Source organism: Aphelocoma coerulescens, chromosome 21 (assembly GCF_041296385.1).
Source record: "Aphelocoma coerulescens isolate FSJ_1873_10779 chromosome 21, UR_Acoe_1.0, whole genome shotgun sequence".
Lineage (NCBI taxonomy): Eukaryota > Metazoa > Chordata > Aves > Passeriformes > Corvidae > Aphelocoma > Aphelocoma coerulescens.
Window position 1 is genome coordinate 4,032,588 of NC_091034.1, and position 24,835 is coordinate 4,057,422.

General features: G+C 45.6%; 2 protein-coding genes and 1 pseudogene across 5 annotated transcripts in view; 1 reads left to right on the forward strand and 2 right to left on the reverse strand.

Moving 5' to 3' along the window:
- CLCN6 (chloride voltage-gated channel 6) overlaps positions 1-24,835 on the forward strand; it is a 32,524-nt gene that overhangs the window by 5,923 nt on the left and 1,766 nt on the right. The window contains exons 11-23 of one of the 4 annotated variants that reach the window (XM_069034612.1): positions 261-374; positions 634-800; positions 1,694-1,820; positions 2,182-2,308; positions 2,639-2,792; positions 2,887-3,046; positions 3,192-3,298; positions 3,897-4,083; positions 4,482-4,639; positions 5,433-5,589; positions 6,275-6,382; positions 6,785-6,910; positions 21,366-21,501. In XM_069034612.1, coding sequence (XP_068890713.1) covers positions 261-374; positions 634-800; positions 1,694-1,820; positions 2,182-2,308; positions 2,639-2,792; positions 2,887-3,046; positions 3,192-3,298; positions 3,897-4,083; positions 4,482-4,639; positions 5,433-5,589; positions 6,275-6,382; positions 6,785-6,910; positions 21,366-21,425 — 1,752 coding nt within the window. In that variant the 3' untranslated portion in view covers positions 21,426-21,501. Of the gene's footprint in view, positions 1-260; positions 375-633; positions 801-1,693; positions 1,821-2,181; positions 2,309-2,638; positions 2,793-2,886; positions 3,047-3,191; positions 3,299-3,896; positions 4,084-4,481; positions 4,640-5,432; positions 5,590-6,274; positions 6,383-6,784; positions 6,911-7,241; positions 8,185-8,213; positions 11,218-21,365; positions 21,502-24,835 lie in introns of those variants that run through there. The other 3 variants (XM_069034611.1, XM_069034610.1, XM_069034613.1) reach the window with 3 other exon arrangements.
- Positions 16,083-18,495, reverse strand: NPPA (natriuretic peptide A). Its single transcript, XM_069034616.1, has 3 exons — positions 18,304-18,495; positions 16,540-16,825; positions 16,083-16,307 (listed from the first exon to the last, which is right to left on the reverse strand). Exons 1-3 carry the CDS (start codon positions 18,421-18,423, stop codon positions 16,291-16,293), a joined length of 423 nt encoding a protein of 140 aa, XP_068890717.1. The 5' UTR covers positions 18,424-18,495; the 3' UTR covers positions 16,083-16,290.
- Positions 22,614-23,962, reverse strand: LOC138121271 (uncharacterized; annotated as a pseudogene).

Genomic DNA, 24,835 nt, shown 5'->3' on the forward strand with positions numbered 1-24,835 from the left:
CTATCACTTCTCCAGAACTACTACAGATCAAGGGCAGAGATGAGCCTGGTATTATCTGGAGCTGTGGGACAGCTCTAGGCAGCAGATTTAGTGTACCTGGGAGAGAGGGCTTTTGTGCTTGGGCTCTCTGCAGTCTGATCCCTTCCCCAGTCAGTTCCTTTTCCCAGGCATAAGTCTCAAGGAAGAACTGACTGTGCCAATCTTAATTTTGGGAACCTTTGCTTCCCCCCCTTTTTTTTTCTTTTGTCCTACTTCCACAGCTTTTCTGTTCCATGGCTGCCACCTTCACCCTAAATTTTTTCCGCTCTGGGATTCAGTTTGGAAGCTGGGGGTCTTTCCAGCTCCCTGGGCTACTGAACTTTGGGGAGTTTAAGGTAAGATTTATTGTTATTTCCGCACTCTCCAATCTCTTGTTAGTCCTGTGTTTCTGTCTGTTAGTTTGGAGGTTTCTTTTGATACGTGCTTGTATTTCAGTGGAAGGCACTTGGTACTTAGCTGCAATACACTGATATCCTCAGACAGAATTGTTCCCCTTTGGTCTTAGCTGCTCTAAATCTCCAGCTGTGGAGACAGAAGTGTTGGTAGGAAATTGCAGCAACTACTGTAATGCTTTTTTTACACTTTTCTGTACAGTGCTCTGAATCTGATAAGAAATGCCACCTCTGGACAGCTGTGGACTTGGGCTTCTTCATTCTAATGGGGATTGTAGGAGGCCTTCTTGGAGCCACCTTTAACTGCCTGAACAAGAGACTTGCCAAGTACCGCATGCGCAATGTGCATCCCAAGCCAAAGCTGGTCAGGTATATGTGCTCTCTTGAGTTTGTGCAGGGATCTCTTCTCCCAAAGCAAAAGCATCAGTCTAGAAGACCCAGTGAGCAGGACTGGAGGAAATCGCAGACTGGTTATTTCAAAAATCACAAAATGAAACCTCCACAGAACTAAAAAGTGAACACCAGAAACCAAATGTTACAGTCCCTGTCATTTTTTGATGACTCAGAGAGACAGAGAGAATTGTAATCCCTCTTATAAGGGCAGTGAAGGGAGCTCTTTATCATAAAGGCTGAACAAACCCGAGCTTTGTCTCCATGCAGGATTTTTTTGTGTCCTTGTCCAAACTGATGTGGAAGGAATAGCTGATCTCACTTTTTTTTTTTTTATTTGTGTTGGTTTATTAAATCCACAATATCTGTGCTATTTAGGGAGGGAACTGCTGTGTCATTCTGAAAGTAGCTGTTTGTTTGCTCTAGACAGCTCCTAAACACAAAGCCCAGGTTTAAAAAGCAAAAGAAGTGTATTTCAGCAGTTAGAAAAGAGATTGAGAGTCTGTGCATCACCCTTCCCAGTCCTATCTACCCTTTTTCCCTTTTTAAGGGGAAACCCTTTTTAAGGATGTACAGAACATTGTTTCCATGTGAACAGCCTTCTTACTGAACCCTGGGGCTTTTCATGTGTGACTGCTATGTGTTCTCTGGGCAGAAGTAGCTTCTTTTTGGTCCAAGCAATTAAAAAGGGGTGCTAAGGCAATCCCTGGGAACCAAGTCATAATTCAACTTGATTTGCAGCATCCCTTGTTCTGATGCTAAGCTATGGTGACTGCTGCTTCTCGCAGCCTTATCAAAGTCATGTGCAGAGCTGGGACTAGGTTACAGTGCTGAGTGTGGCATCAGTGTATGGTTTCTGTTGTGTCTTTCAGAGTCTTGGAGAGCTTGCTTGTGTCATTAACCACCACCGTCGTGGTCTTTTTAGCCTCCATGGTTCTGGGGGAATGCCGGCAGATGTCTTCCAGCAGGCACAGTGGCAATGACACCCTGAGCCTGCAGGTGAGGGATTCTTATGTGAAGATTATATTCTCTGTCATATTGTTCACCCTGCAGAGTAGCGCAGGCATGTAATGAGCTTTTGACAGTGTGCAGTACATAACAGAACTGCAGTGAGAGCCTGTGGAGGGTTGCAGGAGCTTGGGTTAATAATGAAAGCTACATTGTGCTTTTGTACAAAGCAACTCAGGCTCTGAGTCAAGGAGCCCATTGATGTTGTAGGCTGTATCTCTGCTATTGATGTTTGGTCTGAACTTCCCAAAGGATGGCTAACAGTAACAGAAGTGTTATTCCCATTCTGCCCAAAGGCTAATGTAGGAGACAGTCAAATTTAACCCTTTATGTCTTTTGTGTTCTGCATTAGGATATATCAGAGGATGTAAATTCAAGCATCAAAACCTTTTTTTGCCCAAATGAAACGTACAATGACATGGCCACACTCTTCTTCAACCCTCAGGAGTCAGCTATCCTGCAGCTCTTCCACCAGGATGGTGAGTAGTTAGGAGACTGCCTCATCCCACGCTTAAGCTTCAGAGCTTCATTTTACCTGGAACAGCCTTGTCAAAAGCACCACAAGGCTAGGAGCTTCTTCAGGCCTTCATGGCTCTGGAGGACTGCTAGTACAACTGGTGAAAGTCTCCTTGATGGGAAGGCCTGCTTTTCCTCTCTTTTCACTTACTCATTGTCTGCATGTATGTTTGGACTGGGAGATTCAGTAGCTGTTGGGAGATGAGCCTGCTGTGAGCTGAGGGGTGGATGGTGCAATACTCTATCTTGGACAGATCTGTGCCCCTTTAGTCATGATTCTTCTTGTGTTACAGGTACTTTCAGCCCAGTCACCCTGTCCCTGTTCTTCCTTCTCTATTTCTTACTCTCCTGCTGGACATATGGGATCTCTGTGCCCAGTGGTCTGTTTGTACCATCACTGCTTTGTGGGGCTGCCTTCGGACGCCTGGTCGCCAACCTCCTCAAAAGGTGCATCAAGTGTGCGTGTGAGGGATGTGCTGCAGGTGCACCATGAGCTCTCAGGCAGGTTTTTCTAATCTGAAGGCTCTGTGGTTTGCTCTAGTTACATTGGCCTGGATCACATCTACTCAGGAACCTTTGCTCTGATTGGGGCAGCAGCATTCCTGGGAGGAGTGGTCCGCATGACCATCAGCCTGACTGTCATCCTCATTGAGTCCACCAATGAGATCACCTATGGACTCCCCATAATGATCACTCTCATGGTGAGTGCAGGGCCTTAGCTCTGGCTTTCTGCAGATTGCTTGAACATGTGCTGGCCCTGAATCTTTTGTTACTCCAGGGCTGTCATAAGCCAAGGAGTCTTGTACTTGGAGCAACAACTCAGTAGACCTTCTGTTTGCTATGCAGGTAGCCAAGTGGACAGGAGACTTTTTCAACAAAGGCATCTATGACATCCATGTGAACTTGCGAGGAGTCCCTCTTCTGGAGTGGGAAACGGGGGTGGAAATGGATAAGTAAGGCTGCTCCTCATGGCCAGGCTGTGGGTTAGAGTTTGTGGTGGGGGTTCTTGCTCAGAAATGCTTTAATCCAGGGGGATGTTGTTTCATCTCCAACAAACCTGGTTACTTTGAGGAGCAACCATGAGGGCTGCTGTGAAAGGAGTTGTTCACCAGGCCTGTGGCAGGAAAGAGATGCTGAAGCCCTTTCTGAGGGGGTGGATGGCTGGAAATCTGCAGGATGGATTTGGGAGGTTCATCAAGAACTCTGTGAAACATTCCATCTGACTTTGCTTCTTATGGAGTGTCATCTTCTTCCCACCTGTTGTCTCTTCCCAGCAGTGTTTAAAAACTTCTTTATTTTAAGTTAGAACATTCTACCTTTCCTCTAGTGCATCACTGATACAATGTTCTGTTATAAAAAAAAAAATCAATTGTGCCATCACTGCTGATACCACAATGAAGTTGAGCACACAGGTGCAAGAAGCTAGCAGAACTTAACTGCAGCAGACTCCTTCAGGATCTTGTTTAGGGACTAGTTTGTTTCCATGTTTGTTCATCACCAGCCTTCTGTCACTGACATGCATGCAGCAATCTTGGATTTCTGTTTCTTCAGACTACGAGCCAGTGACATCATGGAACCCAACTTGACATACGTGTACCCGCACACCCGGATTCAGTCCCTTGTTAGCATCCTGCGCACAACTGTCCATCATGCCTTCCCTGTGGTGACAGAGAATCGGGGCAATGAGAGGGAGTTCATGAAAGGCAATCAACTGATAAGTAACAACATCAAATTCAAGGTAAAGAGTTGCTTGTTTGATAGGTTGAAGAGTAGAGAGCTTTGTTTTGCATATGAAATGGCCCTGCTTTAGTTATTTAGGCTTTTGGGCAGAATTCAGGTCAGAGATAAGCACCTACTGCAATACAAAATTTTTAAGAACTCCGTTTCATTCCATGCAGAGTGGGCTGTATTCCTGGAGGCAAAAGTTAAGAGGACAAAGTAATCTTTAGGATAGACATGGAAAAGTTTGGATTTGTTATTATATTGCAGTCCTATTGGCTATTCTTACAAGTCCTGCAGCAGCAGTGGCTAATGAACATGTTATGTGGTGGCACAAAGCTATGATCAAGTATTTCATAGTCACTCTTTGATAGCTGTTGACTTGCTTAGTGAGAATCTGAAAATTGTTGTATCCAGAAATCCAGCATCCTCACCCGAGCTGGAGAGCAGCGCAAGCGTAGCCAGTCCATGAAATCCTACCCTTCGAGTGAGCTGCGTAACATGTGTGATGAGCACATAGCCACAGAGGAGCCTCCTGAAAAGGAGGATCTGCTGCAACAAATGCTGGAGAGAAGGTGAGATCCTGGTAGGCACAAACATATGGAAACAGGATTTTTCCATGTGTTGAGATGTGTTATAGAGAATGCTTCATACAGGTTCTGTCATTCCATATGTCAGCAGGAACAGTGCTGGTGTCCATGTTCTAGAAGTGATTTTTCAGGTGTCAGGAGCCAGTGTTCTGGCTCACACCTGTGACTGAGTCCCAGGCAAGTGGGTTGATTACGTCCAACCTCTTAAATTTCCTTCAAACACCTACACAAATATATTTCCTGGAGAGGATGGAGTACCTGGGAAGATCTCTGCAGAAATCAATGTCCTCTTGTCTGCAAAACTATGAGTGATCTGGAAAGCTCACTTATCCTAGGTAATGACCTGGTGCCACGATACTGATCCCACCTTTCTGGTAAATGGCCTGAGTCACCAGGCTTGCGTTGCTGTTGCTTCCAAGCAGAAGGCCAGTCTAGTGAATCATTTTCTAAGTTAGTGATTGTGACTTTCATGAGTGGCATCCTGACCCTGACATTTTGCCAGATGCTTTAGCATTTATTAGAATCTGAATAATTTGGCACTGAAAATTGCTTTAATAGCAAGTGATTTGAAACTGAGTTAGGAGACTGTCCCATTCTGCTGCTCTGACCACATTATGGCTCTTGACCCCTTTCTCCTATTTTGTTTTGTGAAGACTTGCTTGTCTCTAGCAAGAGCCCCTGAAATGTTCAGGAGAAGGTTGCAAAGAGCTGAAATAGCTGCTCTTCTGGGAGTCAGGGTATGTGAAGCTTGTAACACATGGTGTTAAATCCATCACAGATACACTCCTTACCCCAACCTGTACCCTGACCAGTCTCCCAGTGAGGAGTGGACCATGGAGGAACGCTTCAGACCCTTGACCTTCCATGGCTTGATCTTGCGCTCACAGCTGGTCACCCTTCTTGACCGGGGGGTTTGCTACTCCGAGAGCCAGTCGGTGAGTCTTCTGGTTCAGGAATTGCAGCAGAGACATCCCTACCTTCTCAGCTGAGGAAGTTGGGAACAATATTCATGGGCTGTCAAAAAGAATTTACCTATTTTTACACTTTAAGGAATGCATGTGTGTTTTAAAAGTTGCAGACAGGTAATGTGAGTTCTCCCTTGCAGCTCTTAAGAGTAAAGAAAGTTGAATTTCTGTTTAAGTATCCCCAGGAAAAGGACAACCACTGTTTAAAAAGTCATCCAGCAGACCCGTTTGTTGCATAACGATGTCATCCTGTCAGAACTGGAGAACAGAGGGCAGATATTAAATGCAAATAGAGCACCCAGCTGTATATACTGTGTGTTCTACTGCTGTGTGTTGAGGTCTCACAAGAACAATGTCAGCTGTGTCACTGAGATCAGTGAGAGTATCTGAGGCCCAGCTCCTATATGGCCGATTTCCTGCTGCCCTCCAATGTCAAGTGTAGATTAGTCAGAGGTTGGGGAGCAGGTCCATTCTGTGTCAGCTAAAGGCCTGCATAGGTTTGGGTAACAGCACCTCTGCAGAAGGTGGATGTGTGGGTGTGGGAGAAGGAGATCTGGGGGAACAATTGCAGGGCATGGTTTCCTGTGCTGCTGGCAGCCCCTGTGTTGTCCGGGATGGTGACACATGGGTTCAGTGGGGTTTGTTTTAATTGCAGAGTGCAAGTCAGCCCCGTCTGTCCCACGCAGAGATGTCAGAGGATTATCCCCGCTATCCAGATATCCATGATCTGGACCTCACACTGCTGAACCCTCGTATGATAGTGGTAAGATATGCACTGCAGTGTGACAGTGTCTCCTGATACATATTCACGATTGTCCAAAGCCTTTAAAAAACATTGAGAGCATGCTTAACACCCTTTGGTGCAGTGACCAGCATCCTGTGCTCCTCAAGCACTCGGCCTTCTCTGCATGTGGAAATCCCCTGCTATGACGTAAACAATGTCTATTGTTGCTTTACTTCTAGAATAAGGTGTTGCCTGTCCAGTTCAACTTCCCAACAGACCAAACAAAAATAATGTCATATTTGTGCAGAAATAAGATGATCCCAGTCAAATACCCTGTCCAGGCATCAGTGCCATGGAGGACTTGTAGGAATTGCTGGTTGGTGATTCCAAGAGACAGTGAAAATGCCTCTTGTAAATAACATGATTGTTTTTCTTTCTTAGGATGTCACCCCATACATGAACCCATCACCCTTTACTGTCTCTCCAAATACTCACGTGTCACAAGTCTTCAACCTGTTCAGGACAATGGGACTCAGGCATTTACCAGTTGTAAATGCAGTTGGAGAGGTGAGTCCTTGTCTTTTCTTAGCTGAGCAAGGAGGCCACAGTGTTTGTGCAACATTTTCCATCTTTGATACAATTAAGATCTCTTCTAACATCGAACAGAAATGCTTTACAGAGATCAGAATGTGATCTTTTTAGGGCCCTGAAGGCTTGTTGATTACTGTGACTTTGTTGCCATCTTCTGTGTCCCAGCCTGCTTCCCCTTTACCTGCAAAGAGCAGGATGTGCATCTCTCCTGTTTCACGTGTGCAGCCTGTAGAATCTGTCCCATTCTTGTATCTATTGAGAGGCCTTGAGCTCATCAGAGGCCACTAATTTGCCTTTCCTTTCACAGTTTTATTCAAGGCCAAGAGCAAAATTTCCTATATGTTGGGGCAAGAGGTTTGTCTGTAGGAACAGAATTGTGTTCTGTTCCTACTCACAGGAGCAGCAAAGCAAAGGACTGTTTAAATGGTTCGTACTTGACTCACTGTCGTTGTCTCTTTGCCCTCTACAATGCTCAGGAACAGTCGGTAGATGTCAGCAGCTTTCTATAACCACAATGAGGAGCTGTTTCCTTTAAGCCTGACCGGGTCTGTGTGAGGCAGCACTGCTTTTTCTGCCTTGGGGTTCCCCATAGTTACTCTGCAGAGCCTGTGAGTTGCAAACAAGAGATGTTGGCTTGTTCCATTTTAGTACAAGATGCTCTTGCAGTACTAGAGAACAGCCTAGTTCTAAACTCTTTCAGTGTGTAAAATCAGTGAGGTGTTTCATGAGCTGAAATGTGGACAGCAGGCTGGGAGAGAGTCCCTTTTGTCACCTGCCAGTGTGCAGTCACCTCTTAGCTAGTCTTGACCATTTCTCTGTTTTGGCCTTTAGAGCTTCCTTGAATGTATCTGATAGGAGCTATCTGAAGTCATGCCATGTGGAATACCAGAAATGTCTTGAATGAAGCCATAAAAGACAGCTTTGTTATTTCCAATTGCAGTTTTCACGTCCCGAAGGATTTAGTTACATCCTTATGCCATCTGACACAGAAAGGATTTCCCTTCCTAGGCAGGGGGTCCTGCTGGTTCCACCACAGCAATGGTTAAGCTGTTTGTTTGGGTAGTTAAATCAGCATTCTTGCCTGGAGAGTAAGTGTCGGGAGAGGGAGGGATGTTGTTTGAACTTGAATCTACTCTAACTCAGCACTGGCCAAGAACTGCTTTCAGGTTTCCTCCTTTTGGGGTGTTGAAAAGAATGACCACTCTGTTGTGGATGTCTCTTAGTGGTGCATCTCTGATACCGACTTGTATCTTTTCTTCCTCTTTTCTTCCTGTTTAAGGTTGTTGGGATAATCACTCGGCACAACCTGACCCATGAATTCCTGCAGGCAAGACTGAGACAACACTATCAGACCATTTGAAGCCCCTGCCCCACTGTCAGTGTGGCTTCCTCCCTCCTCCAAGCCTGCACACATGCTCTCATTCTGCTTGCACCCCACAAGGCCCAAGACTTGCCGTTTGGCTTCTCACATGCATATCAAGCCTGGGGAACTGGAAAACATCTTGCTAGCCAGAGAATTAGAGGAGCTGCCTGAGCCCAGAGCTGTTGATTGGCCTCTGGCACTTGGTTTGACAACTCTTGATCCAGGTGTTTTCTTCCCCTGTCCGCCAGTTATCTCTTTCCATCAGATGTTGTCCTGACACTGTGTGTTCTGCCATTTTGTTTTGGGGTTTTCTTAAGAGTTGGAAAAAAGAAGCATTGCCACTTTGTCCTGGGCAAAGAGCTGCAGCATCTTTCCCTTCCTCCTGTATGACTGCCTTTTCCTCTTCCTCCCTTGTTTCTGCAACTGTTGCCTTATTTTTGTGAGAAGGGGGTTGCTGTCACAGCTGAGAGGAGATACTGAAATTTGCAGAGACCAAATAGCTGCTCTGGAGGATGTTTTTTTTGCAAAAGCAGTATTAAAAAATCCAGCGTTTTGGAAATATACTGCTCTTTGCAAGTGTTCCCCTTTGCCCATGTTTTTTCACTGTCTTCATTTGTTCTTAATTTCTTTCCTTCTTCCATGAGGACATGTTTCTGCTTGTGATGTTTTTGACAGCAGATGACTTTTGAGAGCAGCTCAGCAGATTTGGAGTTCAAAATGGTTACATTTCAGTTACTGTTTGGATTTATGAATATATTTATAATATGTTTATAAATATGTTTGCAAAGCATCTCAGAGAAGGGAGATCTCTTTCCTGTTAGCTGTTGCTATTATCTCCCTGTAAGAGACTCTTCTAAGGTGCTTGGTGGCACTCCACTTTGACATTCCTGCATTTCTTGGCATTTGTAGGCACTTTGTCCTTGCACTGCTCAAACAGTGAGAGCCTGGGGCACCTTTCCAGCTGGAGTCAGAGACCAGGGAACCTCCAGTGCTTTCTGGAGGCACATAGAGCTGAGGGTCTATGGGCTTGGTTGAATTATCTCTGTGTCATGAGAGGAGCTGCTGTAGTTTCAGGCTGCCATAAGGAGGGATACTTGGTGCTGGTAACTTAGGCAGGATCTGCTGCAGGTGATAAGTGGAGCTGTCTGTGCTCTAAAAATGCTTGGGATAACGTTTGCAACTGCAACAATCTGTGAGGGTAAAATCAGCACTTAGGAGCCAGTTGCAGCCAGTTCAGTGCTTTAGCAGGTACCATCCTGGCCAGCACCTGTATTGTTCCAGCAGGCACCTGCCCTTCTGAGTTCTCTGTGCAGATAAGCCTCAGTGGGAAGCCAGTGCTGTGCCTCAGGGACTGCAGAACTGATTGGCTTGATAAAGCACAGAGCATTCTCTCAGCCAAGAGACTGGGCCAAGTTACATGGGGAATGTATTCCAGAAAAGCTTCTACACAGCCTCTGAGCCCTCCAGTTAACCTGTTGTCTGCCATAAGGAGCTAGCTAGGTGGGAGCTGGGGCAGAAGGAAGGCAGACTTGGTTGATTTGCTGTATTTCCTTAAACCATAGGAGTTGGCATCAGCTACTACTCCTGATTTGTGAGTTCTTTCCCTGTAAGTAGAGAAAGGATGTTTGTTCTGTCTGGATAGTCTCTGCAGGTGATGTCTAAAATGCCTGTGCTCCCTGAGCTATCCCAAGAAACTTGCAGCACCCTTTTGCACTCCCTGAAGCTGGACTCTTTAAGTTTGAAATATGCTTATGTTAGGCTACCTTTCATTCAAAGGATTTGTGCTCCTGGGTAGTTACAAATCACAGGAATCCTGTTTTTGTGGGATTTCAGATCACTCAAATGTGGAATTGGCAATTCTGTACTGTTAGAGCACCTGTCAAGAATGTCCTGTGTCTCTTCATGACAAATGTTTTTCCTCTTGCTCATGTTGAGTGTGTGTGGAAGGGAAAGTTCCCTCTGTTCCTGCACATGAATAGGGCTCCTTAGGTCATTTGCCTTGAGCTGGTCCTGTTTTATTTCTGTACACAAACAGCAGGATATTTTGCTGCAGGATGTCTTTGTCATTGCTTCTGAGGCTGGAGTTGGGCAATCCAGACAAGTTCGGCAGGAGAATCTTGTCAAGGTTTTTCTGAGCACCAGATGCTTCCCCAGGAGAAGGCACCTTGCCTTCAACCTGTTGGCAGCACTGGCTGCTCTGCCTGGGCATCTTATTCAAGTGTTTCAGCTAGAAAACACACCCTTCCGTTCTTTCAGTAAAGAAGTTTTCAATGAGGGTGGTGGGTGACCCTGTCAGCTGCTTTAAAGGGAAATCTCAGCATGCAGTTACTGTTCTGTAGACTGCAGAAAAGGAATTACAAGTTTACCTGACATTTGAAGATGCAGCATTTCCCTTCTGATGAGGACTGATGCCAAGGTACTTCTGTTGAATCAGTCTTGTTTTCACACTTTAGTTACTTAATTCCCTTCTTACAGCACACTTACTGCTTCTACCCTGGCTCTAGTTGCTTAGTGATTTAACAAGAAACTCACTCTAACGTAGGTGCCTGTAACATTTTAACAGAGCACCACTAAGGGAAAAATAATCCAGAACTGGATTAGTTCTGATGGCAAGGTTAGGGGGTTAGTCTGGAACCTTCTTCCTTGCCTCATGGTTTCCTGTGCAGTGTTAATTATGCCGTTTTGAATTATTAATTACTGTGAGCCATTCCAATGATAGCAACTCACCTTTCCATTTTATTTTTTTTGCACTGTTTTTTGTTACGAAGTAATGTAAGCTAATTCCATGGTGTGTGTATATAAATTGTATTTTTTTTTAAATTTGTACGAATATATTTTTGTTTGAACTATGGCACTTGGGAAGTATTCATGTAACTGTAACATGTCTGAGTGAGAGTAAAATGTTTGTGTGTCTCCTTTAGCACTTTCAAGATATTTTGATGTTTCTAGTAGTATATTATTTTTGCCCTTTTGATGTTTCTAGTATTGTTTTATTTTTGCCCTTTATGATAATAAAACTAGTAGAACATGGCAACATCCAAGAGCATGATTTGAGGTAGTTGGGTAGTTGCTATTTATGAGCTGTCTGGATCAAACAGTTTGTGCAGAAGATTCTCTTAGAGTAGGCAGAGAGGAATGGCTGTGATCCTTTAGGTTGTGACCACTGTAGTTCTACATTCTCTCACAATAGCTGTTTCAAAGGAGAGAATTGCCATGTTTGATAGGTAGCTAAATTGTGCACATTGTGCTGCTTTTCTTACCTGAAAACTCACCTTCCTCCCAGTAAGTTAATGACGGAGGTTTAGAGTACAGTGTGACACCTCTTGTTTTAGAGTTGGCTTCTCCAGGGTGTGAAAGATGTTAATTTCATCTTTAATGTTTATTCAGTTTGTGGCTATCTTTCCTACTTTGTCCTGCTGTCTGCCTTACAGAAAAGAATTTATCACAGTTTTTGAGCTTTCATTACATGCTTACAAGCCAAAAATGTAAGTACAGTCTTTGTGCACTGTAGAAATATCTGACCCAAAAAGCTCACTGCCTTTCTGTGTTTCTGTGGATCAGGGGCTGTGTTGTACAGGATGCACATAGTAACTCTCTGAGGCACTCTAGCACAGAGTTAGCCAGCAACTTGTCTGGCTCCTGCCCTCTGGCACTCCCTTGGTGGGTATGTAATGCCAGGGAAAGCCTGAGATAGGTAAAACCATCTCTTGGGAGGGAATGGCAGAAAATCTGGTTTGGGGAGCTAAACAAGTGCCACAGTGGTCTTAACTAAGCAAGGAATAGGAAGGATGGATAGCAAGGGTAGGAAGGAGTCATAAGGAGAAAGGACTGGGCAACTCTGCTTCAGCTCTGTTCTGCCTTTGATGATAAATGCAGGAGGGAATGGGAGAGGTTTATAGACTCATTGAATCCAACCATGTGTCACTATCCCTGTAACGGCACACTGGGACTCTAGCAGAAAAATTTAGTGGTGTTCAGTGAGGTTATTACTATTTTTTAAATGTTTGCTTTGCTAGCAGGATACAAGCTGTGTCTTCAGTGTATGTGCATTCCCATACAGGCGTGTACATTCCTATACAGGCAAGGGCATTCCTAGGTGTGTATCGTGCAACATGCACTGGAAGGAACAAAGGATGTCTGCCCAGAGCTTTGACTGTGCAGGGATGTAGGGAGAGAGTGAAGCTGCTCTTCTTGCCCAGGGCGCTGAAGGGCTTTCCAGTGGTGGTGGGATACACTCAGTCTCCTCTGCACCCACTGTTTGTTCAAATGCTGTGTGTGAAAAGGCTTACTGGGAGCTGGGATGAGACGGCAGTGAGCTCCACCACTGTCTGGGAAGGGAGGGGAGTCGGTTGGTGAGGTTCGGACGTTGAGATCACGGTTTAAAAGTGAGCAGGGTGTCCTTTTCTTCAGGCTGTTTCAATTGCTCTGTGGGCTATGTATGGTTTAACACACATCTTACTGATCCTTTAAGCATTTTGGAGCAGAGACGAACCCATATATGCCCATTTCAGTAGAAAACAATACTGTGTTGAAAATTAATGACTAACAGATAAGACATGACAACCTTGAGACCTTTGTTGGCTCCCCCAGCAGCTCTTTGATGCCTATACTAGAGAATATCTCTGGAATGGTGGAATTACCACACCAGTTTTATCTTTCTTTTCTATCCGCCCCATTCCCAGCATAGCAGGCCTGACTCTAGCTGCCTTCCCACCACCTCCTGTTTTCATAAACTTCCCCTCCTCCCCACTCTGCTTTTTCTGTACAGGATTGTGCTGGTTTTCCAAGAGAGCAGTCAGGAGATGGTAATGGAGGGGGAAGGTCTTACAAATCTTCCTTCTTTCCCACATAAAAGTGTGGGACACACTTATCAAGCAGATGTCAATCAGCAAAGGCCTTTAGGGGCCAAGATTCAGGGTAAGTAAGTCAAGCAAGCTGGCTGTGGCCAGACTGGGATGTGAACGGGCACAGCTCCACATCTCCCTGCAGCAGCAGAGGGTGTGTGCCCTGTACTTCACATATGATTTCTTAGAGAAACCAAGCAGTGCTGACAGCTCCTCTTGGTATTATTGCCTGCCAACTTGGATTTTAGTGGAAGCATTTCGTTTAGTGGGAAGCTGGATAGGGATAGTGCAGTGTCTGAGGGGCAAAGAAACCATCAAATCTAATTTGCAAGTATACCCCACACCAAGCAGACCCCTATTCCAAACAAGGCTCATGCCTTACAGAGTGCATGGAGCACGCCAGTGGAATTACTGTGTTTCAGAGTCCAAAGGAAAGCAAGCTACTGAATTATGCACTGCCAGTCATGGGTACTGCCAAACGCTGTCAGGAAGTTGGAATGAAGTCTGGCGGGCAGGAGGTGGCAAATGTCGTAATAGCTGTGTGGAGGGTGTTAGCTTGGTCCTTCCCTGGTCCCACTGGGGTATTTCTTCACTTACATGATGGCTGTTCCCAAGATTGTTCCCTGCTCTCTGATCCAGCCCTCACAGCAACAGTGGCAGCTTTGCCTGTCGTTGGGGGTGATGTTCTTTGCTTGTAGAGCTGATTAGTGTCGAGTTTCTCCCATTCAGCTTTTCGCAGTGCTTGCTCCTGAGTGCAGCACTATTCTGACCTGGCTGTGAGATTTCCCTGAGGGTGCTTTACTGCTCAGTGTGTGTATTGGAGTAGCAGTAAAAATCCAGTCAGAGATGCTTTTTTCCTCGACTGCTTACCCTCAATTAAGTTCTCCCAGACCACAGGGTCTATTAACATACTGTCTGCAAGCCAATACAGACTTGTTCCACCAGAAACTGGCTTGCTGCTAATACTGGACCCATCTGACTTTAGGTCAGGCAGCATTGCCTCTTCTTGCCATTTTTAGCACATTCCACTGAACTAATCAGTGTTTTGTGCCTTGAGGGGCTGACAGGGAGGGACAGTTTACAGTGTCTGTGGCAGTTGTGCTTGACTGGGTAAAATTCAGTTCCAGCAAGAGCTATTGTTAAGTGTACATGGATTGTTTTTACTTTCAGCAGCACAGGGGAAGTTAGGCTGTTGCCCATTGCTGGTGTGGAGGGATCCACCTGCATGTTCCCACTGTGCTGCAGTGGGTGTGTTTGGAAAGCCTTTTTAGAAGACAAAGCCCTGTTGTCCCCACAAGGGCTCCCCAAAGGGTGACTTCACACCCCCTTGATCGGTGAAACTGAGTAAATGCAAAGTCACTGTAGCATTTACTGCAGAGATGTCTCATGCATGCTGCTGGGAATCTTAACCTGGGAATTTATTCTCCTGTCAGGGATACCTGTGTGGACACTATTCCACAAAGTATTTTACCTGTAACTGGTGCTGCTGGAAGGAGAGGATACGTATCATACTGTGGTTTCCTGTTGGAGGGGAGAAAAATTATTCCCTCAGATTAGACTTCTGCCCTTCTTCCCTAGGAAAGAATCACAAGGCCCGATGTGGAGCACACAGATCCCTCTTGGAGGGCCCTGTCAGCAGTGCAGGGAGTGACTGGGAGGGTGGCTTGTCAGAAATGTGATGTGTGACATGAGCCCTAATCAAGTGTTGCAGCAGCCTTAGCTGTGACTGGCCCTGTGCAGGAGGGGTGTGCACTTGAATTTACCCTTTCCCTGGAGCTGTGGTCCCTGAGAGCTCTTGTCAGCAGCTTTGGAACACCTGCCTTCCAATACCTTATCCTCACCGGGTAGTATTTCTGTCCCCATGTGCATTTGCATAAGCAAAATCAGAATTGGACTGTTTCAGCTGAGTCTGTCCTGGTGCTGCCTTCTTAAGCCCTGAACAAGCTTTCCGGGGTACTAAGGTACATGGAAATGAGACTGGAAATGCACTGAGATTCTGGGAATGAGACTCATGAGGTGCTCAAAATAACACAGTTCCTAGCAGTCAATCACAGGACAGTTGTGTTTAGCTGGGCTTGATGACATTGCCAGGGCTCACATGGGGATCCAAGCTCTTTGTTCCTTGGGATGCTGACTGAATGTGGTTTTGGCAGTATTAACTTCTTTGTTGGGGTGCTAGAATATGTTTTGGGTCAAATTCAACTCCAAGTTAGTAAAATCTAGCAACTAAGGTTAAGTAAACCTTAATCAGGCTCCCAGTGTTCCCATTAGCCATGTTAGAACAGCTTTGTGAGGGGCCATTCCCAGAAAGTGATAAATGTTCTGTACAAGCTGCTTTGTAGTTGAGTGATCCCACCTGCCCATGAGGAATATCATGATAGTATTCAAACCCTTTGAGGAGCCTTCAAGAAATTCTTGGAATCAGCATCTCAGCCATGTGCAGAGTGAGACAAGACACAGTTAATAATGTATCTTTCTGTTGATGCTCGTAACCTTTATTTGGTCACTGCTAGAAAGCATATACAATGAATTCCCTTTCCTCCCTCTGGTTATCTTGAAACTTGTGGAGTGTTATGATTTTTCTTATTTATTTTCATGGAAATTTTGCTTACATGAGGCATTTATGGCAGTTCCCATGACCAAATAAGCAAAACCAGCAAAAGGACTCTCTTATTACTGAAACCCTGTCTATAGGAAGACTCATTATGGTCTTTCAATGTTAAGCAAGTTTTTTTTTTTCCTGCTAATCTGTTAGCATTTCTTAGTGCAGAGGAAAAGCCTCTCGTGAAAAACTCATTTTCATTTTTACCAAGTTCATGCTTTTTCTGTCTCATGTAAGGTCCAGGCTTGTGGGTACCAGAATATCAGTAAAACTTAAGATTTTAACTTTAAGAAAATAAAAGAAAATTTAATGCAACAGACAGGAGAGAGGTCCAGCACAGATGTCTAATGTGTTAGTTTTATTTAAAGATGGTCTTTCAGTGCTAGCATAAGAAATGTTCTTTAAAAAACATCAAATAAATAAATAAATAAATAAATAAAAATAGGAATAACTTTCTGTTGAGGAACTTAGAAAGAATCTGACTTTCATCTTGGGAGGAAGGGGTACTGTAAAGCATTCTTCAGAGCAGGAGATAGGGAGATTGATCCTAATTTCTCCGGGAACCTGCAAGCCAAACATGAAATAAATGTTACTAGAATCTGTTTCTGTCTTGGTACGTGTCACCATTGTCAGCAGTGCTTTTAAAAAACCAGTACTACCTTAAATACTAGGCTTAAATTAATTCCATTCTCAGACTGTATCTTCTTAAAGACTTAAATGAGAAGCTGCTTCTCCCTTATCCCATGGCACGGACATTGTCTGTGCTATTCAGTGAAATGGCTTAGACAAGACTCACCGTTGCAACCCATCCCACTCAGGGAGCCAATCCGATCAATCCTCCTCCCAAAACAGCCAGAATCTCTCATCATCCTGGGCATCTGCAGCCCCCTCAGTCTCTTGAGGAAGGGGTCCCTGTAGGACAGAGGGGTGTTGGGTACAAGCCTGCGTTCAGCCTTCTGGTTGTCACTGTCATCGACGAGTTCTGACAGGATCTCCTCCTGGGTTTTGGGTTCTTGCAGGTCAGGATTGGACTCCAGGGCTTCGATCATTGCAAACTTATCCTCCAGTCTTTCCAGCAGAGCCTATAAAAGAAGGATTAAATTAATAAAACTCCTTGTTTTGTGGTCATTTGCTAACTCTTCCAGTCATTCTGTTCTGCATTCATCCATGGTCCCACAGGCTGCTCTAGAGAGACTGACAGGTTGGATCCCAGCCTTACCAGTGGGCTCTGTCCTCATATCCCTGTTCACAGTAATTCCATCTATGGGAAGATGTAGCTTCAGCTAGTGAACTGAATGAAGCTGCTTGCCACCATGTGTATCTTACTGGCAAGGTTAGAAGATATCTTGGCAGAGAAGAAAATGCAATATGTGGGTTGCCCAGGGAGATACCACTCAGCCCACCAGTGGTACACAGTCTGAGAGAACCTCTAGCCACATAGCCCACTCCCACTTCTCAGAAGTTGCTGCTTTGTCACCCCTGGCTATCTCAATGGACATCGCTTGGAGAAGCTCTTGGTGTTTTCACTAATCTCTGCCCCAGGGGTTACAGGATTGCTACTGCCTAAAGTAACTGAAAATACCTGTATGGTAAATTCACACCTGCTGTGTGATTACTTCCTGGGTGCCATTTTTTTGTAATTTGTAAAGCTTTGTGTAACTGGGTTCAGATAACCTCCTCAAGGGCAGCTCCTCAATTAGAGGAATGTAATTGCCCAGCTGTAGAATTTGAATAGAGAGGAATGAGCCTTAAGGCTTTAGGGCATTTGGAAACCACTCTTTCTGGCTGCTGGAAGCAGCCGAGAGGTGGTTTGATCTTCAGCTGTCCTTACCAGCTCAGGGAGTTTGTTCTTAGGGCCTGAGAACAGCTTTGAGAAGCTGGTCACTGGTACCAGCCCAAGGACAGGTTTGAGCTTTTAGATTCCATCAGAGTCTCAAGCTTGTACTGTGCTATAACAATGGATTTTTCTCTATTATTCGTTAAAATTCTTAGCTGGTAATTTTATAACTCTGGAAGCTTTTCTGGATGAGCCACACTAAATGATTGTTATTCCTCTAGTAATATTTCTAAAAGTTTGTCTTTGGTTGCTCCTGTTTACAGCCTCATTGTTCATCCATATGCAACCAGATCTCTCAAATTCACAAAGCTAGAGCCATATGGCTGCCCTGAGTCACTGTTCTGCCATTTAGTGGGATAGACAGGACCCCACATCAAAGTTTTCTATTTGTTCTCATGGAGCTACTCCGATGATTTTTTCCTTTCCTGGAACTTTGCTCCCAGGAAGATGTATCTTTGAAAGAAAAAGAACCAAAACCTCAAAGAAGACATCCTACATCACAGTTTTGATTCCCACTACTGCCTAGGAGCTTTGGTAAACTCAACACGGGAGAATATTGCCCTACAGAGCTTCTCTGAACCCCTTTGAAGAGCTGAGGCTTTGTCCCCCAGCATGGATGGCTGATGTGGTTATTGGGGTCTGATCATGCAAAAGGAAGGCAAAGCATCACCTCACACTCTGCTAACCGCCCCAAAAGTTTAACCTTTCAAATGAGGTCCTCACCTCCATGCTGGCCAGTTCATCGGCAGGGCTGAAGCTGTAGATAGGGTTGGCACTGCTGGACTGGAGCTGGATGAGCAGCAGCAAGAGGAAGCCATAGAAAAATGAGCCCTTAGTGTCCATGGCACTGATTTCACTGGGAATAGGGAAGTTCAAGCTGTTTCTTCTGAGATGTCCCTTCAAGTCTCTCTCTTCCTTCTCCTGTTGTCTCTCTTCTGAAGCTTGTCTTTTATACTCTTTGGGTGATCCCTGCTTCCTAGGTTATCAGTGGGTTTATCTTGGGCACATTCCAGTCCCACTGTAGGCATGCAGCTCTGTCAAGGGAAGATTCCCTTTATTAGCTGTCATTCGGCAGCAGCTGCTATTGCTGAGGAATGTATGTCACAAGTCAGTGATTTCATGTCACTCCCCCTCCTCTAGATACCAGGCGCTGTGATTACATAGTCCAGTTGGAAATTCTTAGCAATTCTCTTTCAAGAGACCCCTATGGTCAGATTTACAGAGATGGGAAACAATCCTGAAACTGCTCTAAACTTTGCTCAGTTAGAAGATTTCCATAAGGAAATTGCCTTTTAGAGAGGAAACAACAGGCTTTCAGATGAGTATTTGGTGAAGAGTCAAGCATGAAGATAAATCGACTTTTAGGACACCTGAAGTATTGTGCACACTTTCCTTCTATATATGGAATATGCGCGGCCACCACATACCACAGAGTGGGCTGAAAATCCCAGATTTGGGCCACTTCTCTTTTCCCATTACAATTGAAGTGATTTCACCACTGAGGCTTTGTGTGCTACCAACAAGAGCAGCACCTCGATCTGCACCTCAGTGCAGACTGACTGTGGGGACAGCGAGTGCCTCCAGCCCTCTGCGACAATCGGCTTCGGCACCACTGGAAAACACTAGTGTTTATTAACAGCCAAATGTTTAAATAGTGGGATTTCTTTAAGCATCGATGGTAAGGCTTGACCCTGCATCAATAAAATTTTAAAAACAGGCAGCCAGATTCAGCAAGAATCTTATTTTACTTTCATACAAGAAAAAAACTTGCTCGATGAGAACTTAAATAGATGGCTTTTGGTGTTATTCAGAAAGGTATCAGAATCTGTCCCAAAGGAAGAATGGATGAATTTGTGTGTATGTGTGTTTTGTGAGGAGTTAAAAATCTTTAGTATATTAAAAACAAAAAGTTTTTGTTTCTTTAAGTGCTAAATGTCTTAAAATTAGCTAGAAACTGCCTATTCTTAAATGAGAAATTACAAAAGTACAGAATTGCTTCAAATTCCTCTTCCATTGGTGTCTTTGTGCATATAGTACAACTAAAAATTAATCTTTTTACAGAAATGCAAGAGAGTTCTAAATCATGAAGCAATGGCTTTTCTTGCATTTTCCTAATGTTTCTTGTTACTTTAAATTGAAACAGCAGCAAATGTATAAGTTGAATGTCAGTCTAGTAATAATTTGTTGACTCTTCATATGAACATAGATCTTGAAAGAATCTCCTGAGTACGCTTTCAAAAGAATAATAGAATGATAAAGTATTTCTCATGTTTTAAATGTCTAGCATTATGTTTATGTACAAACATGTGCACGTACTGTTCACATGATCAGCTACCAAAATTATACTAGAACGGACATTCTCAAGCTTGTGAAGTCACGCTCAAATGCTACTTTTTCCTAATATAGCCTGAAGTCAGCCCAACTCTGTGTATGTTCTGATGAAGCCCTTTATTATAAAAGCTCTCTCTATTTTTCCTCAATGCTTTATTTTTTCAGAACATGGAGGCAATACTAGTTTTCTATTATTGTGTGCTCCAACACTTTCTTATTTTGTGCTTTTAAATTAGAACTAAGATCCTTATAGCTTCTTTTTTTTAATTAACACTTTATACTGCAGTGTCTGTATAATTAATTAATTAGTAACAAGTATTCTCTTTCTGCTGCTCTTGGTGTGTGTATGCTTGTTTGTGCCAAGGTGTAACTTTGTTTTGTAAACTGCAAAAGTGGGAGAAGATAAACCAGAATTATTCATTAATTCTGAGTGTTCAATTTAAGATAATTAGAATCTGTTATTGTTGTGGTTTTTGTTTCTTTCCTTTCACATCCCCCCACACACTAAGTATTCTCTAGTGCTCTCTCTGTACAAAAACATTTTGTAGCTTGCTCTGAGTTTTCCTTTGTGTCTATTTTTTTTTTGTACAGCAGCCCGTGGGGCACAAACCCAGCAGCAGGAAATTGAGGGACACAATATTAATCTCAGATGTGAAATATTTTGCTTTGAGTGACCTGTCCCTGTGAAACAATCTAATTTTCCAGGATTTTAGTCATTAAGTCAGACCCTGAGATACTCCATTCTTTACTGGTTTGTTCCTTTTCATCTTCTGTGTTCCATGGCAGATAAATGAGATGCCGCAGCATGACTTCAGCCTCAACAGTACTTTTCTAAGACAGGGAGCTTTTGTGCTCTATTTCATGTACAATGTAGTGAAGTGTAGAGATGGGATAAAATGGCTGCCTGTCACAGTAGCTGTTGTATTTTCACAGCCAAATTCTGCCCGCAATTATCCATCTTGCAGTTCTGCCAGAGCAAATGGGGTGTGAAATGTCAGAACTCAGCTCATCATTGTTAAAGCTATAAAACTCGTTTGTTTATCTCAGTGTCATCACTCTGGTAAATTAATATGAACTTTAGGCTTTATAGCCCAGCAGTGGAGAGTCAAGATCTAGGCATTGCCCATGCTCAGCTGGGCATTTCCCTAGTAAAATGTCTGCCTTAACAGGGCAGCAGGTTCTTCTAAAAGGCTTACTGTGGCTGGTTTTAGGGCTGGGAATCTGGCACATTTTCTCTGTATCCCAGGGTATGGGATGGGGGGTGTGAGGACACGAGGCTCCATTAGAGCAGCTCTGGTTGCTCAGATCAGAGAGGGAGAGCACCGAGGGTGCTGCTGGCAGCCTGTGCATGGATCCTGTGATGAGGAGGATGGACAGAGCTCAGCTGAGGTCACACTGCCCCTTTCCCAGCAAGATGATTCTATGTCCTTGTTTTCTATGTCCTTGTTTTCCAGCCCTGTAAGGCTAAGGACCGTAAACCTGGGGGCTGGTGCTATGTGGGTTCCATCTGCTGATGGATAGACCTGCCCTAAGTGCTGCCCTGACCTGCTGCACATCCTTCCAGTGATGTCCATTCTTCTGCTGCCATTCTGTGCTGAAGAGTGTGAGCTGGTTGTACAGAGCCTCCTGTCCTGAGGAAGAGGCTGGATTTGTATTTCTTTCATCTCCCAGTGACAAAACCTTTGACAAAACTATGCCACACCCCACCCTAGGGTCTCTTTCTCTCCACTTTAGTTAGATTGAGAAGGAAATGAAGAGATCAGGCCATCAGACAAAAATCAGAAATGTAAATATGTCTCGAGTGGCCATACTGCCATTAAGTGGTGCCTCACTTTTTCCAAGGGGAGAAATTAATTTTCAGCCTAAACACGGATTGTTTCTCCTCGTGATCGGGATATATTATCTCTGTGTTGCGGCTGCCCCTTCCTTTGCTGGACTTTCCAGGCTCAGTGCAGGCTACAGGGAGCCCCGGGCAGGCGGGGGGAGCGGGGGGAGCCCGGCGGGGCCGGTGCTCGGCGTGCCGGGCCATTGGCGTCTGTCCCGGGTGCTGAAGCCCTCGCGGCCCTTCGCCTGCACCGGCGGCCGCTGCCAGGTGTATTTTCAAAGCGATGGAGCCCCTCTGCCCTTAGAGGTCCCCCCCATGCCGGTCTGCCGTGCCAAGCCTGGCACTGATACCAGCGGCTTAGCCCATGGCACAGGGGCGTGTGTAGGCCACTACCTGGAGTTAACCCCGAGCCCCAGTGCCCACCTCCGGGGAGGATTCTCTAGTAGCAGCAGTGAAGCCATCGGGAAAGGCATCCCCTGCCACGGTCCCAGAGCTGGCAGCGGTGCCTGGCAGTGCCACTTCAGTACAGCGTGGAGGGTTACTGACATAGTCCTGGGAGGATGCAACTACCATCCTTCCTGCTGCTGCGACCTTCCAGCAAAAGGCTTGTCCAGAACGGGTGGGATGATCTGGCCAGGGTCAGGACCGAGCCCTTAGAGCAGAGGGAGAGGAGCGCTGTGGAGGGGATTTCTGTATCCTCTGACCATTTGCTAAACCGTGACCAATAAAAAGCCCCACTCAAAAAAGGCAATGTAGGCTTTGTAAAAAGTTTATTGCTCCGTACCCCACTGCCGTGGCGGGTCCGAGGGCAGCCTGGTGGTGTGGCTGCTGAACACTGGCCTGGAGACTCAGGAAGCTCTTGCAGCCGCTCCCGGCTTCAGCTTCTCCATCTGCTCCAGAAACCTGTAAAAGAAGCGCAGAGAGCTGCGGGAGAAGCCGCTCCGAGGCTTTCAGCCGGGGACAGCGGCAGCTCCCGGCGGCTGCCCCGGCCTGCCCTGCTCCGGCATCTACGGGCTTTGTGTTGGTCGCATCCCAGCCCCGTCTGCGCGCCGGTCCTCTCCATCTTCGTTCCAAAGCAGCAGGAAAAGTGCCTCCGTCTGAGGGAGGACAGGAGGCTCCTCCACTGGCTCTATCCCTCCGCCGGCTGAGGAGGTCTAGGACCAGAACCGGCATCCCCGCCCGGCCGCTCTCCGCCCCTCGAGAGCTCCCACTCGGAGCCGCCGTCCTCAGCCCCGGCCACCGGCTCGTCTCCCGGGCTCGGTTCCTCTTCCCCTTCCCGGAGCTGCCGCACCGACTCCAGGAAGTCCTGGAGAGGGGAGGAGGGATAGGGAGCCCCGTTCCTGTCGCTTCGCCCCGGCGGGACGGGTGCGGGTGACTGCCTTGGGAGTCCCGGCCCCAGTGTCTGCAGGGACCGCAGCTCAGCACTGAGCTCCTCACCGGCCGCCTGCTCCCCTGCCCACGGCATAACGAGCTGCAGCAGCGAGGCCACGCAGCAGAGCGCCGGGAGCTGCATCCTACCCCTATCCCTATCATCATCTCGATACTATATTACTTCCTTGCCATTGGATGCCCCTCCTTATATCCGCACTCTGCCCCCCGGAGGGAGCTCAGCTGCCTTCTGCGAGATCCCGGCAGGAGCTGAAGTGCTGCCCTGTGCCCTCTGGCTTCGATAAGGAAACTGGTTGCAGCTGCCCCCACAGGTCATCCTCCAGGAGCTGGTGGTCTTCTGAGTGCAGCAACTGCTCCAGGGGGAGAGAACTGCCCTTAGTCATCTCCCCTCCTGGCAGCGCCTATTTTCCCAGTGATTTCCTCTCCCTCCGCTCTCCATCACTGTTAGGTTGAAGTTGATGCAGTAAAAGAACCTTGCACTTTCAGCCTGTTTGCTCTGTCTCAGACACACAGGAGCTGAGAGCTGGGTTGATTTGCCCTCCAAGGGGCTGAGGGATGGATCATTTCTCTGTGAGGGAGACAAGCAGGAGGAATTGAAAATGTTCATCTGTCTGCAGCAGCTCTTGGGATAACAGCTTTTTCTTCTCTGTATACAAATTTTTGTGCTATGTGAGTAGACCATGTCCTGAGACTTGGGTTTAGGAGATTTTCCTTCTTTGAAAGTTCCTCTGATAATGGTTCTCTGGCATTGTCACCAAGCCCTTACCTTTGTAACCCTTCCCTCTGTAAGAGGCAGAACAGCAGATAGGGTCCTTTCTTTCATTCACTGCCTGGGTAACATTAAAGCAATTTCACTAAGCCTCTGCCTTCTGTCCTTTTGCTTAGAATGGAAGCAAACCAGAAATATCAACTGGTGTGGGACAGTGATTTTTGCGTCCAGCTGTTTTAACAGCTGGCAAGTGGGTTTGTTTAAAGCAACACAGCAAAGAAGAACCTGGCAGAGAAAGGGGATGTGTGTTTTGAAAGCATGGTACCTGAATGAAGGAAGATCATGTCAGGTGAGAGGGTTATTGTTGATAGAGAATGAAAGCAGGTCTGGGTGAGGATGTGCATTATCCTCAATTTTGTGTGTACTGGAGACAGATGGGAGTGGAAAGGGATAAAGCAGTGAGACTGAACAGGATCTGTGTGATGATCAAGGGGAATAAATACAACTGGGCCTCTGTTAATAAGCTAGCCAGAAGTGAGTCTTGGATGAGACCAAATCTTGATTGCTGCCTAGCGTCACTTAAAATCAGGTACCCCAAAAGCACACATATTTAAGAAAGATATCTGTGTATTTCTTTCCATGTAGGAGTACTTTTATTGGAGGCTTTTCTCCTCAGCAACTTCTGTAACGCTGGTCTGTAAATTCACGCACTGCTGCTTAGCAAAGATGGAAATGGCACAGTTAGAGATGAGCTTCCCCCATCTGACTGGCATCCTCACTTCAAAGCTTAGCTTTGATTATTTAAATGCTAATAGAACTCAGCAAATTACCTAAAGTACAAACACACCTGGCTTCAGTCCTGAGGATCTAATTATAGAGCCTTTTATGTGAAATAAATTGTTCTTGCTTTCAGAAAAGTGCCTTTTTAAAATGTTCCTACAAAATGCCAGGTGATGGGATGGCACATTACCAGCTCGACCTCTCTAATTACAACTCTTATC

Bases quoted from the DNA above. Each gene is read 5' to 3' on its own strand.
- NPPA (XM_069034616.1), bottom strand. From the start codon at position 18,423: ATGGACACTAAGGGCTCATTTTTCTATGGCTTCCTCTTGCTGCTGCTC. The intron at 16,826-18,303 runs GTGAGGACCTCA...CTTCTTTTATAG, and splicing joins ATGAACTGGCCAGCATGGAG to GCTCTGCTGGAAAGACTGGA.